Below are 14,144 nucleotides of genomic sequence, written 5' to 3'. Positions count from 1 at the left end.
ACAAGAAGGAATATAAAATAGCTAATTAAGAACTTTGCACAAATTACACCCTGAAATGCCAAGATTTGGGATCTGTTGGGTTAAATCAAATATATTACTGCAATTCAGCAATATATATATTACTGCAATTTTACCTCCTGACTTTTTGTAAAGTGGCTCCTACAAAATTTAAAATACACGTGGGACTTCCCTGGTGACCCAGTGGTTAAAACTCTGTGCTTCCAATGCAGGGGGCTCAGGTTTGATTCCTGGTTGGGGAACTAAGTTCCCACATGCTGTGAGGTTCAGCCAATTAAAAAAAAATACACTTGACTCACCTTATAGTCCAACCAGACCATTCTGCCCTCCCCGCGTTCCTCGATAGTTCAAAATGTGTTCCTTGTCACATAAAGGATTCTAGGAAGCATGCTTTTCTTCCTATTTATATGAATAAAGTATAAACGTCATAAAGTCAGGGTTGGGGAGGAAGTCTTCAAAATACAAAACTAAATGCCTTCCTTTCTGAATGATGTATACATTATTTTACAAAGAAAAACATCAGGACAGGGACTTTCCTATGGTCCAGTGGTTATGGCTCCAAGCATCCACTGCAGAGGGCACAGGTTCCATCCCTTGCTGGGGAACTAAGATCCTACCTGCCATGTAGCACAGCCAAAAATAAATAAATAAAAATATTCACACACACACACACACACACACAAACAAAGTAAAAAAAGACATCAGGGCAAACGACCAGAAAATTCCAAAGTCCTGTGACCCATGTAGTCATGTGATGGCAGCTTACCCCATGAGAGATCGATGGATCTTTTTTCAGAATATTTATCTGTTTACTTGCTTGTGCTGGGTCTTAGTTGCAGCATGCAAACTCTGTTGCAACACATGGGATCTAGTTCCCTGACCAGAGATGGAATCTGGGACCCCAGCATTGCGAATTCAGTCCCTCCGTGACTCTCTTCTCCAGTACTCTTGCCTGGAAAATTCCATGGATGGGGGAGCCTGGTAGGCTACATCCAGTTCATGGGGTTGCAGAGTCGGACATGACTGAGTGACTTCAGTTTCTTTCTTTCTATAGTTCCTTTTGGAGAAGGAAATGGCAACCTACTCCAGTGTTCTTGCCTGGAGAATCCCATAGACAGAGGGGCCTGGTGGGCTGCGGTCTATGGGGCTGCAAAGAGTCGGACACGACTAAGCAACTATCAGACAGACACACATACACGCACACGCGCGCACACACACACACACACACAGGTCTCTTAAGGTATGAAAATGTTTGCAGTCCCAAATATGACCTGCAGGTGACAGTACTTCACTGGTGGTGAGGGAATTGAAGGCGACGAGCCCAGCATTGCAGAAGCATTTTGGTTTGGTTTTTAAGGAGTGAGAGGTCAGATGAACAAAAGCTTAGAGGACAGGCCAGCACCTGTGTGTTCAGATCTCTGCCCTGTTGGCCTAAACGTCAGTGGTATATTAGCTCCTGGGCTCACTCAACCTGCCACACCAGACACACACAGTGTGGGGAAGGTTGTCAGCTGCAGAGCTGTGAGCCTCTTTTCATCTGGACAAATCAAGCTTTCCCACATGACACCCTTTCCCTGAATTTTCCACACACCTGGAAGCCATGCCTTTGGGAAAGGTGACTTTGGTTGTATTTGCGTATTCAGCAGACAGAATAGGGTGGACATATTTGCAGCACGCAAGCCGTATTACTGATACTATCCAGAGAGACCCTTCTCAGAGTGATTACTCCTAAGGATAAAGGAGAGTTTGCAGGTCACCATGTCTACAGCTCAGACCTCATACAGATTCTACAGAGCAGTGTGGGGTCCTTAACTTCTTTTTAAAAAATAATCTGAAGATAAAACTTGTGTCATCTTCTCCCCTGGACTGTGAGCAGGACCTGTGTCTCTGATGAGATATCACTCCCATGAGTAGATTACATTACAGGGAAAAGATGAAGGGACCTTGCCGGTGTAATTAAGGTCCCTAATCATCTGGCTTTGAGTTCATCTCAAGGGAGAATATCCCAGGTGGGCCTGACCTAATCAGATGAGTCCTTTAAAAGTGTGTCTGGAGATCAGAGACTGAAGAAGTACCAGAGATTCCAAGTGGCCACAGAAGCTCTTCTGTTGACTTTGAAGAAGCCAACTGCCCTGCTGGGAGAAGACCATAGTGCAGGGGATGGTAAGACACCTCCAGGAACTAAGATGACCTCAGTGCTGTAATTGAAGAGGAGAAATCTGCCAAGCAACTGCTGAGCTTGGAGGAGGATCCTAGCTTTCAGATGAGACTGCAGCCCTAGCTGACAGCTTGAGTTCAGTGTGGTAAAACTTTGAGCCAAAGGTGGCGTTAACCATGCCCAGCAACTGTGTGATAACTACCGGATATGGTTTTCAACCTCTTACTTTGTGGTAGTATGTCACACAGCCATATAAAACTAATATGGGAAATACAGGACCTGTTGCAGAAATATCTATTGCTAACAGAAGTCACAGGGCTCTGTTTTCAGCTGTCCATGAAAATGCCAACCAAGCCACATCCAAATGTCATAACAGACTTTTTTTTTTTTTGGATTCTCCGACAGTCAGGTACTGAAAACTTTACCTCCTGTTTAAAGCCTCTTAAGTTTCTGGGCTCCATATGCTGAGTGGGAATGTGAATTGTGTGAGGAAAGATGTTATCCCTCAGCTTGTGAGCTTCAGACACCCCCACCCACATCCCCACGCCTGGAGAAGAGAAGTGACCATTTGCTGGAGAAGAAGGAGTTAAATTCTGGTGGACGTGGAGAAGCCTGAAACAGCGGCAGTAGCCTATTGCAAAAGTGGAGACAATTTATATTAAAAAAAAGCTTCACACCATCTTTTTAGATATTTTATTATTATAATCAGGGGAAAGACATAGAACTATATGTTGTTGTTGAGTCGCTAAGTCATGTCCGACTCTGTGATCCCATGGACTGCGGAATGCCAGGCTTCCCTGTCCTTCACTATCTCCCAGAGTTTGCTCAGATTCATGTCCACTGAGTCAAGAACTCCATGAACAGAGCTGTATGCTGGAATGCTATTAAGACATGATTGAAAATCCCAAGTCATAACTTTAGAAACCTATAGCATCTCACTTCAAAGCTGCTGCTACTGTTGCTGCTAAGTCACTTAAGTCGTGTCCGACTCTGTGCGACCCCATAGACGGCAGCCCACCAGGCTCCCCTGTCCCTGGGATTCTCCAGGCAAGAACACTGAAGTGGGTTGCCATTTCCTTCTCCAATGCATGAAAGTGAGAAGTGAAAGTGAAGTCGCTCAGTCATGTCCGACTCTTCACGACCCCATAGACTGCAGCCTACGAGGCTCTTCAGTCCATGGGATTTTCCAGGCAAGAGTACTGGAGTGGGGTGCCATTGCCTTCTCTGCACTTCAAAGCTAATACCTCTGAAGTGATGAGTCACTCTTTTCATGGGTGTTCAAAAAATACAAAGCCCCTCCTTTATTTTGGACACTTGGGGAATCAGACTTCTGCTGGCCCGAGTCACTGACTTTCTCTAGGGGATGTAGAACCCCATTCGACAGCACCTTCGCCTGCCACAAATAAAATGTGTTCTTCCTACAGGCCACTTCTATGACCTTACTTGTTTCCTTTGTCTTCTAAAATGGTTGTGACTTGTGACTCAGAATAATGTCTTCTGCCACCTCTGTGCTTGCTGGTTGCTATAATCTTTCTCATCCCCACAAAACTTTTTTTTTTAGTCTTTCAACCTCTGTGAAGTTCCCTACACAAACCACAAAGGGCTATGTCTTCCCACGGTGTTTCTTAATTTCTGGCCTTAGCAACCTAGATCCTGAAATCCCCACGGACTTGTATTTACCTCTTTCTCCAAGTAAACAGTATGACTCGGACGGGAGGGTGGCAGATGTATGACTCATCCAGGAGAGGATGCCTTGCACTGGACTCAGAATGTTATTCTGGGCTGAGACTACCTCTGTAGTTTGTATCCACTGCTCAGTGGTGGATGCTCTGACCTCACACCCTCTGAAGTATCAGTACAGACTTCATTGCAAGACACTGACTTACCAGAAGGTCCCTTAATGCAAGAAGGTTTTGCCCGGTGGAACCAGCTTTATACACTGAGAGATTTCAGGGACGTGGGAAAGTAGTGGGCACTTGCCAGGTGAAGTAGGCACCACATCTCACTTTGTGCCAACACCAGAGTTCCCGTTCTTCCTTCCCTCAGAAATCTGCTGCCCAGAGCCCTGAAATCATTGCTGATTGAAAACCAGTGACCCCAGGGCCAAGCATGGCTCCTGCTGTAATTAACAGGTTCATAGATCACTCTTTTTTACAATGTTGAATTCTGTTGCTTATTTCAGGGTATTCTTGGCAAAGAGCAGTGACTGAACTATGCCTCTTTGAGTTGAGCAGAAAACCAGCATGTACTGTACTTCTCCAATGTTTTGTTTGTACAGCTTTTCTGGAATGTGGATCCAGCATTCTGACTTGAAAGGGGGGAGGTACAGGCACACCTTGAGTGTGTGTGTGTGCATGCGTGTGCACATGTGTGTGTGTGCACTGGGGGTGAGGGAACATGCCTCCATTAATGAATGTTGGCAAAGAACCAGATCCCCATCCTGGGGAGCCCCACAGGAGGTTCCTGTCATTACAAAGTTCAGGACAACAATTCCCAGAGGATCCCTAAGAAGTGGGTGGAAGGTCAGTGTTTCTTATAGTTCTGTGATTTCGAACAGGAGAACCACAGCCTTCTGAATGCAATGCTTTCCCTGGCTGATCACATCAATACTGCCTAACCCTGTCTCAGTTTTCATGGACAGAACCCCAGAAACCAAATCAGTAAAGCCATTCTTTTCCTGATGTCTAAATCGAATTCAGTTGATCACCCAGCCTAACCTCTGGCTCTGTCTTCTCAGTACCAACTTCTGCCCAAAGTTGATCATCCCCTGGAGAATTTTGAGCTTTATAATCATTTCCTTCAGGGATTTTAAATAATGAACTCTTCAGTTGGGATAATGATGTGACAATTTGCTGGCAAATGTGGGCATAGGTATATACGTCACTTGTGAGTATGTAGGAAAACGGGGGAAAAAAGAGTTCATTTCCTTGAAACGTGATTGTGATTTCTGTCTGTCTGATCTCTCCCTTCTCATAAAGAAAAGAGAGACAGAGGTAGAATTTAATTAAAAATAAAAGGAAGTGATTTTAAACAGTAAAACTATTAAAACTCTTTCAAATCTCAGCGAATAAATGGTAATTGAATCTCAGCCTCTCTGGTCCTTTCTTCCTGATGGTTGGACCTGTTAGATTCATTCTTATGAAGACCACACTGCCCATATTTTCAGAGAAGTCCCACATTTTTTATTCTACTTCATTATGGCCCCAGGATCAGACTGTGATTTGGAATATTTGGTTGCTGTAGCTACAGCACATGGTAAACTTTGCTATGGATGTGATTTTAATAAATATTTATATTATATTTTTATGAAATGCACACACACACACACACACACACACAGGTGAAACACACACAGCCGCATAGTTCACAAACAATCTGCACCATCTGTTCATCAAGGCAAAGTGTCATTAGGAGCACAGACTAGCCAGCTGGAGAGCTTTTCCCAGAAGATTTCTAAGTAGTTAGAATAAATACCAATTAGACAGTAGAAAACTCTGAATGTATATTGGCCTGGGAACTTAGGAACTGAAAGAATTAACACAGAGAGACCTATACAGCATATCCAGGGCCTCTCAATCCATAGTAACTACAAAAATAATAATATACAACGCTGTAAGATCATTCAAACTTTTCTAGCATGCACAGAAAAGTACCTGGTTAAAGCTGTTAAATATAATTCATGACAGTTGGGAGGGTCTGTTTTCAGTGCAATATATCACATTTGGAAATGAATGGATAGACAAATATATATATTTTTGCTTATAAAAAGTGGAACAAACCAAAACCTAAGGCTGTTCTACTAAACTATTAATAATAAAAATGTAATCAGCAGGTGGTCAGCTGGGATCTAATCATCTAATCACACTTCCTCTGTCCATTCATTCCTCTTAGCTCCAACCTTAACACACAGTAACACGTATGTATGTGTTTAGCATCAGGAGAGTCATGTCTTCTGTGAAATTCTTGTAAATATCATCATTCACTTAAAAGCATCTTGATGATATAATTTCCTCCCTATTTTTTCATTGCCTTTTTTTTCTTTTTTCCTTTTTTGATCTCTCTTAGCTAAGAAAACACCAGGAAAATATTGAACTTTCTCCATGGCTAATTTTCAGTTTTCATTTTGGAGTCATTTTTCAGTGTTGCAGTAAAAGTATTGGGTCATTAACACAGAAATCTTAACATGTCGTCCTTCCGTTATTCTCTATATTTTTTCCTTGTAGTTTCCTCCATCCCTCTTTTCTTTGTTTCTTCCTCTCTTCCATTCTTCCTTCCTAGAATTCACTGAAGAGTTTCCTAAGTCCTGGCCTTTTACTTATTATTTTAATCAAAGCTTATCTTTGGGCCCAGGGTGTGAAAAGGAAAAATGTCTCTGAAATTCTATTTTACAATATAGACAGAGAAGTTGGCTTGAGTTTCAATTAAATACTATACACATTTGGTATCCCACAAGAGACAGGGGTGGGGCAGCAACATAAATGCAACAATTTCCTTTGGTCTGTCTTTACAAAAGAAAGCCTCTTCCCTCATAAAAAAAAGTCTCTTCAGCAACTGCTCCCAGAGGCCTGCGGAAAAAACATGTTACCCATGGCTTGGAAAGGATCTCTTTTGCAGAGCACATCCACTGTTTCCCAAGAGGTCCCATGGGCTGGATTTTCCTGTCCTTAGTTGAGCAATGAATAAGCACTGGATGTGTTTTCCAGGGATGAACTGGTTGTTTCCGGGGTGGAAACATTGTATGTTCCTGAAAAACACAACAGCAGCTCAGCTGAAGGTCACCGCTTCATGATCACTGGGGTGTGAATCTCTGCTGCTCGCCCAGGGGGCACTCTACTCCAGGAGCCAGCTAAGCCATGCCTGGAAACGAACCCATGCCTGCCCTCCTCCCCAGACCCAGAAGTCCTGGAGAACAAACCAAGCTGTTCTCAAGCATGCGTGGCAGCCGATAAGACAAGCACTAACTACTTCACATCACACCAGCAGCCAGATTTCTACAGAGGACAGGGAGATCTTGACACGGGCAGCCCTCTGCATGCTGCCTCATGCAACGGCCTGGGGGACATTCATATGGAGGAACATCCCTGGTCCCCTTGGGTTGGTGTGACTTGGGGAAGCTCTCAGGAGGGGTCTGAGCCGGGGAAAGGGAGGAAAGTCAAAAAAAAGAGGAAATTGCAGGGGAAGAAGAGGCAGGACCAGGAAAGCAGCAGGAGTCAGGGGATAACAACAGGGGTAGCAGGGAGAACGGCCCAGGAGCAACGGCACAGACTGATGCCAGCGTGGGGCGGGGGGGAGGACAGAGCAGGCGAACGGTAGGGGCTGTGTGTTGGGCAGGGGAAGTGACACGGTGCCCACCCTACCATCAGATGGGCGGACTGCCACGGCTAACAGGGTTTCCATCATTGCCTGGGGGAGCCCTTGGGGCTGCTGACAACATAAACCAAAGTTATAGTGATTATGGAGCCCTCGAATAGGCCCCCTTGGATCAGCATGAATGACCCTGAAAGGCTGAGTGGCAGCGGCCCGGAGACTCGGGCCCTAGGACCTCGGGATCTGGGCCCCAGCTCTTGATCTGATGGGTTCAGAAACAGGGAACACACTTCACTGGCCTTACATAATGTGTAACTCAGATTCTGTGGAATCATTTCATAGAGTTTTCACCGTTCTCACTTTAATGCAAATGCTAAACACCATCCGGGGCTTCCCAGGTGGTACTGATGACAAAGAGCCTGCCTGCCAGCGCAGGAGACGCAAGAGATGCGGGTTTGATCCCTGGGTCAGGAAGATCCCCTGCGGGAGGAAATGGCAGCCCACCCCAGGATTCTTGCCTGGAGAATCCCATGGACAGAGGAGCCTGGTGAGCTACAGTCCATGCGGTCCCAAAGAGTTGGACACAGTGAAGCGACTTAGCACGCACAAACACGATCCAGGGGCAATGCCCGCCGAGGGGAAATGTTCTAACATACCCTGGATCTCGGATGATTTCACAACAGATCCAACAAAAAGCGAAGGTCCTCCAGTTTCATGAGTAAAACATCAAGCTGAAGCCCCAAATGCCAAGTTCTCCTGAGCTTTAATAAGTAATAGGCATTCCCCAAATTCACTCTTATCCAGAGAGCCATGGTCTGGAAGGCTTTCGACACATTTCATACATTTCTTCGTTTGTGAGATCTGTTCAGTTTGGAGGAGCTGGAAGGAATTCTAGTGCCTGTTTTCCCTGGCAGGAGGTGAGGAGTTGGGGTGACATGGGACAGGAGTTTCAGCTTGCCAGAACAGCTGAGGCCCACGGCCCAAAGTCATTCACATCCTTCATCTTATGTCTAAAGGGAGAAAATGTTCACTGCACATATCCCTAATAGAATAGCTAATTCGGGTGATCCCTCATACGTATGCAAGGTTTTAAAAATGCCCATGTGTAAAACAAGAACACTCCAAAAAAAGAAAAAAAAAAAAAAAGAAATGAAACTCACAGCGTGGGATGCTATGGTAGGATCCTCTAATTATTTTCTTCACTGTACCATAACCCAGAACTATGACCTACCTACTCTTATATAACATGAATAGGAGTTTGTGTTTGATCAGGATAGCAATTAACATACAGTTCCCATTTTTATGGTGGATATGGTTTTGATGTAGAGTTCTCTGCAGGCTGAAGGCAGTTGCCCTCTGTACCAACCTCCTGGTAGTTTGGGAAAATATAAGCAAGTATTTAACCTCTGCCCCAAGTAAGGCCACTGTGGGTCAATGTTATGAAGTGGAAAGTTGGACACGAGGGGTGAGATTTCCCCCCAGGGCAAATATGTTTAGGTCAACCCAGGAAACATCTAGAGGACGCTACGTACCTGTTTTACCAAACAAATTGTTAAATCTTCTTGATATTGGAGAACTCATAGAAAATACAGGTGTAGATGAACCTATGGATGTTGACTAGAGAAGAAAAAAAGAATTACAAAGTAAACATGTTAGTCCAAGGTCCTGTTTGAATCTGTAAGATGATTTGTTTGCTGCCCTCTCGTGGTCACTGCCTGCATCTTCTCATCTCACCTAAGGAGAGGGCCTGGATGAAACCTGAATTTCTATTTCAGACAAATTAAGCGGGAAAGCCTACTGGTGACCATTAAGAATCTCCCTGCAATGCAGGAGGCCTGGCTTCAATCCCTGGATCAGAAAGATCCCCTGGAGAAAGGAATGACAACCCCCTCCAGTGTTCTTGCCTGGAGAATTCCATGGACAGAGGGGCCTGGTGGGCTTAAGTTCTTGGGTGCCAAAGAGCTGGACATGACTGAGTGAATACCACTTTCAATTTAAGCAGGAAAGCCACCTTTCGAAACACCGGAATCTCGTCATAGGTATTAGGCAATTGACTTCCAAATACGTATTTTACTGTTTGATAAGGTTTATCATCTTCTGACATGTGAAAACAAGTAGTTATTTTCCAAGAAGAACTACACAAAATTCATCATTATTCTTCAAATTGTGTTCTCAAGGCTCATAAATGGCCTTGAGTTTCCCCAGAAGATTGCTTCTCATTGAAATTTGGTCTTAACTTCCAGTTGATACTCTCTGTGCTATTGGCCCCTATAACCTCTATTTTAAGATGTGGGGACAGCATCTAAATGCTAGTTCATTGCCATGGTTTTGATTAAAAGGCAGAATCAGGTACAAAGCAAAGATGGTGGAATAATCTGTAATTATTACACTACACTACAATTGGTAGTGGAGAGAGAGGGGTTTTTCAGAGTCTCTACAAAGAAACTATTTACCTTTGAGTGCTGTGAAGACCATTTTGACCGTGAATACTTATTCAGCAAGGCTTCCTGCACCTGCAGAGTTTAAGAGAAGCTGCTGTCAAATGCTGAGAAGGGTTTGGAGAGAAAGGAAGCCTTCTGTACTGTTGGTGGGAATGTACATTGGTAATAGCCACTGTGGGGACCAGTGTGGAGGTCCCTTAAAAAACTAAGAACAGAGCTACCATGTGACCCTGCAATCCCCCTCCTGGGCATATACCCAGAGAGCAATACGGTCCAAAAGGATGCATGCACACCAGTGTTCACCGTAGCACTGTTTACAACAGCCAAGACATGGAAGCAATGTAAATGTCCATCGATAGTGGAATGGATAAAGAAGATGTGGCACATATATACAATGGAATATTACTCAGCCATTAAAGATAATGAAATAATGCCATTTGAAGCAACGTGAATGGACCTAGAGATGGTCATACTGAGTGAAGTAAGTCAGAGAAGGAGAAATACTGTGTGCCATCTCTCACATGTGGAATCTACAAAGAAATGATCAAATGAACTTATTCACAAAACAGAAACAGACTCACAGATTTAAAGAAAGAACTTACGGTTGTTAGGAGGGGAGAGTGGGGGGAAGGGATAGTTAGGAAGTTTGGGATCAACATGTATACACTGCTGTGTTTAAAATGAAGAACCGGCAAGGTCCTACTCTATAGCACAGGGAACTCTGCTCAATGTTATGTAGCAGCCTGGATGGGAGGGGAGTTTGGGGGAGAATGGATACATGCATATGTAGGGCTGAGTCCCTTCACTGTTCACCTGAAACTATCACAACATTGTTAATCAGCTCTATTCCAATATAAAATGAAAAGGTTAAAAAAAAAGAGGCCATTGTCAACCTAATATGTCATGGTTCGTTAGACTTTTCTAGGAGCATGACTGTCATGGTTCTTACCTTCTGATCCCAGAGGCATCCAAAGAGTAAAATGAATAATCCCTGAAAAAAATTAGAAAGAAGTGCATTTTAATCATATTATTTACTAATCATATTCTTGTCTAGCAAAATAGGAAGTATTGTTCACATAGCATAGGATTTGTAAGCTCCTTCTTGCTACAGCTGCATTTACGGTCAAGTAGATGACAATGATGTAGCAATTTATGGTCAAGTAGATGACAATGATGTAGCAGGTTCACACCAAGGGACCTTCAATGTTATAATGTTATAAGGATATTTTCAATTTCCCTATTTCCACCCAATTATAAGCTGGAGGTCCTGCTGGTTATGTTATTAAACATGCCTCTTATGTCTACAGTAGCCCTCATAGTTGTAATGGGAACATAGGGCATGAGGTAGAATAATCAGTACCTCCTAGTCAAGACATCATTAGACGTGAGCCTTAGAGTTTGGAGTAGCAGAATTTGCGTGGTCTTGGCATGAGCATCTAGGGTGATGTCTCAGCATGACCTCCAGATGCCCTGCCTACTCACCAGCGCATGGGAGCCTAGGGTTACCATTCATCTATTGGTCAAATCACAATCAAGCATCCCCTCCTTGTGCTCCAAAGGCTTGTTAAAGCCCTCCCAACAATGTGACTTGTATTATAATTAGTTTTGCACTGCTGGAGAGCAAAGGGAATGTCTTTTACATTTTCGTATAATGAAAGTGAAGTTGCTCAGTCTTGTCCAACTCTTTGCGACCCCATGAACTGTAGCCTGCCAGGCTCCTCTGCCCATGGGATTGTCCCCGCAAGAATACTGGAGTGGGTTGCCATTTCCTTCTTCAGGGGATCTTCCTGACCCAGGGATCAAACCCAGGTCTGCTGCAATGCAGGCAGACTTACCATCTAAGCTACCAAGGAAGCCCATTCATATAATGAATGGAGCAGAATTCTTTCAGCCTTCAGCAAATGTTACCTGAGAACCTACTATGTGGTACCAAGCATTCACTTCATTTGTTGAGGTTACCCAACTTCTAGCCTGTTCCAAGGTCTTTGCTTGAACTAGGGATGTACTGATAAGTAAGAGAGGTGCCTCCACCTCACCAAGGCAGAGCGCATTTAATGCTTGTGAAAATTAACTGGAGAGGCTGTTTGGTTTAACGGTGGTATTTGCGTTTAGGATATAATAGATGGCATCAAGATAACATTGGATAAATAGCAGAATCCAGTGTAGGGGAGGGACTTTCCTCCCATGTGCATCATCAAGGCACTTAGCAGGAGGCACATATGCAACTAAACTATAATGCAGGTGATAAGAGGTGTGAGGTTCCATGGGAGCAGAGGAACGTGCCTTTTCTCTTGCACTGAGTTCTTGCCATTACTGTTCTTTAGGGCCAGGGCTGCCTCTGAACTCAAACCCTTCCTCATTCCTCCCCTTGTTTGTGTTTCTACCATTGCAGATCCTGGCTGAGAGCGCTGCCCTGCAGAGCATACCTGGAAGGCATTGAGGAGGGTGAACACAATGTGGAACACAGCGTTGCTCCCCTGGAACACGGTGGCCAGCCCAAAACCCCAGGTGAGCCCCAAGAGCGGCGTGAGGACCCCAATGCTCTTGGCGACCTGGAACAGGCTGCTCTTCTCCTGCTTGCTCGGCTTGTCCCCAATGGAAGGCCTCAGGATCTTGGTGATGACCACGACTGTGATGGTCATGTTCACCACCACGATGATCAGGGCCGGGATGACGAAGGCCAGCAGGGCTTTGGTGTCCTCCCAGTTGAGCCAGCAGGCGTTCTTCCTCGTGTAGACCTCCCGGGGCTGGGTGGCCCCCACTGTGATGATGGAGATGACCAGAGGGCAGCCGTACCCCAGAGAAAAGGCGATCATCTTCTGAATGGACTTGCTCGTGTCGTGCAGGATGAAAACCAGGCGGTAGAAGAGCATGAGGCCCAGGGTCAGCATCCAGAAGAAGACGCTGAGGTAGAAGAAGTGGACGAAGAAGGTGGCGGCCACACAGGCTGTCTCGTTGAGCGGGAAGTGATGGTCGTGGATGGCGGCGGCCACGATGAACCAGACATCGGCCACCAGCAGGGAAGCGGTGATATTGACAATGCAGATGTGGCGCATGGAGGAGGTCCGGTTCTTGGTCACCGATTTCCACACCACGGCCTCCACGACGAGGCAGGCTGCTAAGCTCAAGATGGAAAAGCACAGCCCGATGTAGGAAATGATATCCAGCAGGATTTTCAGGAGAGAATCGGGGTCTGGGGAGTCGGGGGACATGAGGATGGAGAAGGAGGTGAGGTGTTCACAGCTGCAGGACACGCTGTCCTCGGTCACCTCTTTCACATAGCACCCACTGCTGTCCCACCCCCCGGTGTGGTTGGCGAGGTCGAAGTTCCAGAAGACACACTGCGGTATCCTGCCCGAATGGTGGTTGTTTTTGAAAGTCATCAGAATTCTGAATGGCGTGGTTATGCTGCGGCTGACGGTGGTGGTCATCACCAAGCTGTTGGCAAAGTTCTGTCCCGGAACATCCCTGTCTAGGATGGTTTTGAGAGTTGGGAAAGCCACGGTGACGACAAATGAATCTGGCTGCAGGTGTTCCAGCTGGCATCCATTGATGGTCACGTTGCCCCAGAGGTCAGAGTCTAAGAAAACAAAGCTCTGCCTGTACGATTGGGGGTGGCCAGGTTTTATGACCATGCTTTTCATCTGCACGTTAGGTTGGGAGATGGTGCTGTCTTCTGCCCGTAAAACTCGGGAAAATCTTTCCACTGAATCCAACAGCTGTGAGCTATAATTGGTTTTTTGCTGCTGTGACGTCTTCCAGGTATTCAAGGCAGACTTGCCAAGGATGATATTGACCGTGGAGAGGACGTGCTGTAATTGACAAGGCATGGGATCAAACCAACTGAATGTTTTCAATCATAAAAGAGAGAGAGAGAGAAAGAAAAAGAACATCTCCTTGGAAACTGGTTAAGTGGGTACATGCAGGCGTGCATGCTAATTTGCTAAGTCATGTCAGACTCTTTTGCAACCCCATGGACTGAAGGCCACCAGGCTCCTCTGTCCATGGGATTTCCCAGACACGAGAACTGGAGTGGATTGCCATTTCCTCCTCCAGAGGATCTTTCTGACCTAGGAATGGAAACCAAGTCTCCAGTGTCTCCTGCACTGGCAGGTGGATTCTTTACCACTGAGCCACCTGGGAAGCTCTAAGTGGGTACAGGGAAAAAGAAAAGAGAAGGGGAAAGTGCAACATCACAGGCTGAGGGGACAATGATCCAC

The 14,144-nt window shown here is 45.3% G+C and overlaps 1 protein-coding gene across 12 annotated transcripts in view; it reads right to left on the bottom strand.

Annotated features, from left to right (window-relative positions):
• ADGRF5 (adhesion G protein-coupled receptor F5) overlaps positions 1 to 14,144 on the bottom strand; it is a 134,457-nt gene that overhangs the window by 16,705 nt on the left and 103,608 nt on the right. For 4 of the 12 annotated variants that reach the window (XM_055571254.1, XM_055571250.1, XM_055571246.1 and 1 more), the window contains 5 exons: positions 12,351 to 13,736; positions 10,874 to 10,915; positions 9,937 to 9,996; positions 9,016 to 9,100; positions 3,068 to 6,741 (listed from right to left, as the gene is read on the bottom strand). In XM_055571254.1, coding sequence (XP_055427229.1) covers positions 6,605 to 6,741; positions 9,016 to 9,100; positions 9,937 to 9,996; positions 10,874 to 10,915; positions 12,351 to 13,736 — 1,710 coding nt within the window. In that variant the 3' untranslated portion in view covers positions 3,068 to 6,604. The other 8 variants (XM_055571247.1, XM_055571252.1, XR_008711514.1 and 5 more) reach the window with 7 other exon arrangements.

This window comes from Bubalus kerabau, chromosome 3, assembly GCF_029407905.1.
Source record: "Bubalus kerabau isolate K-KA32 ecotype Philippines breed swamp buffalo chromosome 3, PCC_UOA_SB_1v2, whole genome shotgun sequence".
Classification (NCBI taxonomy): domain Eukaryota; kingdom Metazoa; phylum Chordata; class Mammalia; order Artiodactyla; family Bovidae; genus Bubalus; species Bubalus kerabau.
The sequence above is the reverse complement of the archived record's forward strand: the minus strand, read 5'-3'. Positions and strand labels throughout refer to the sequence as shown.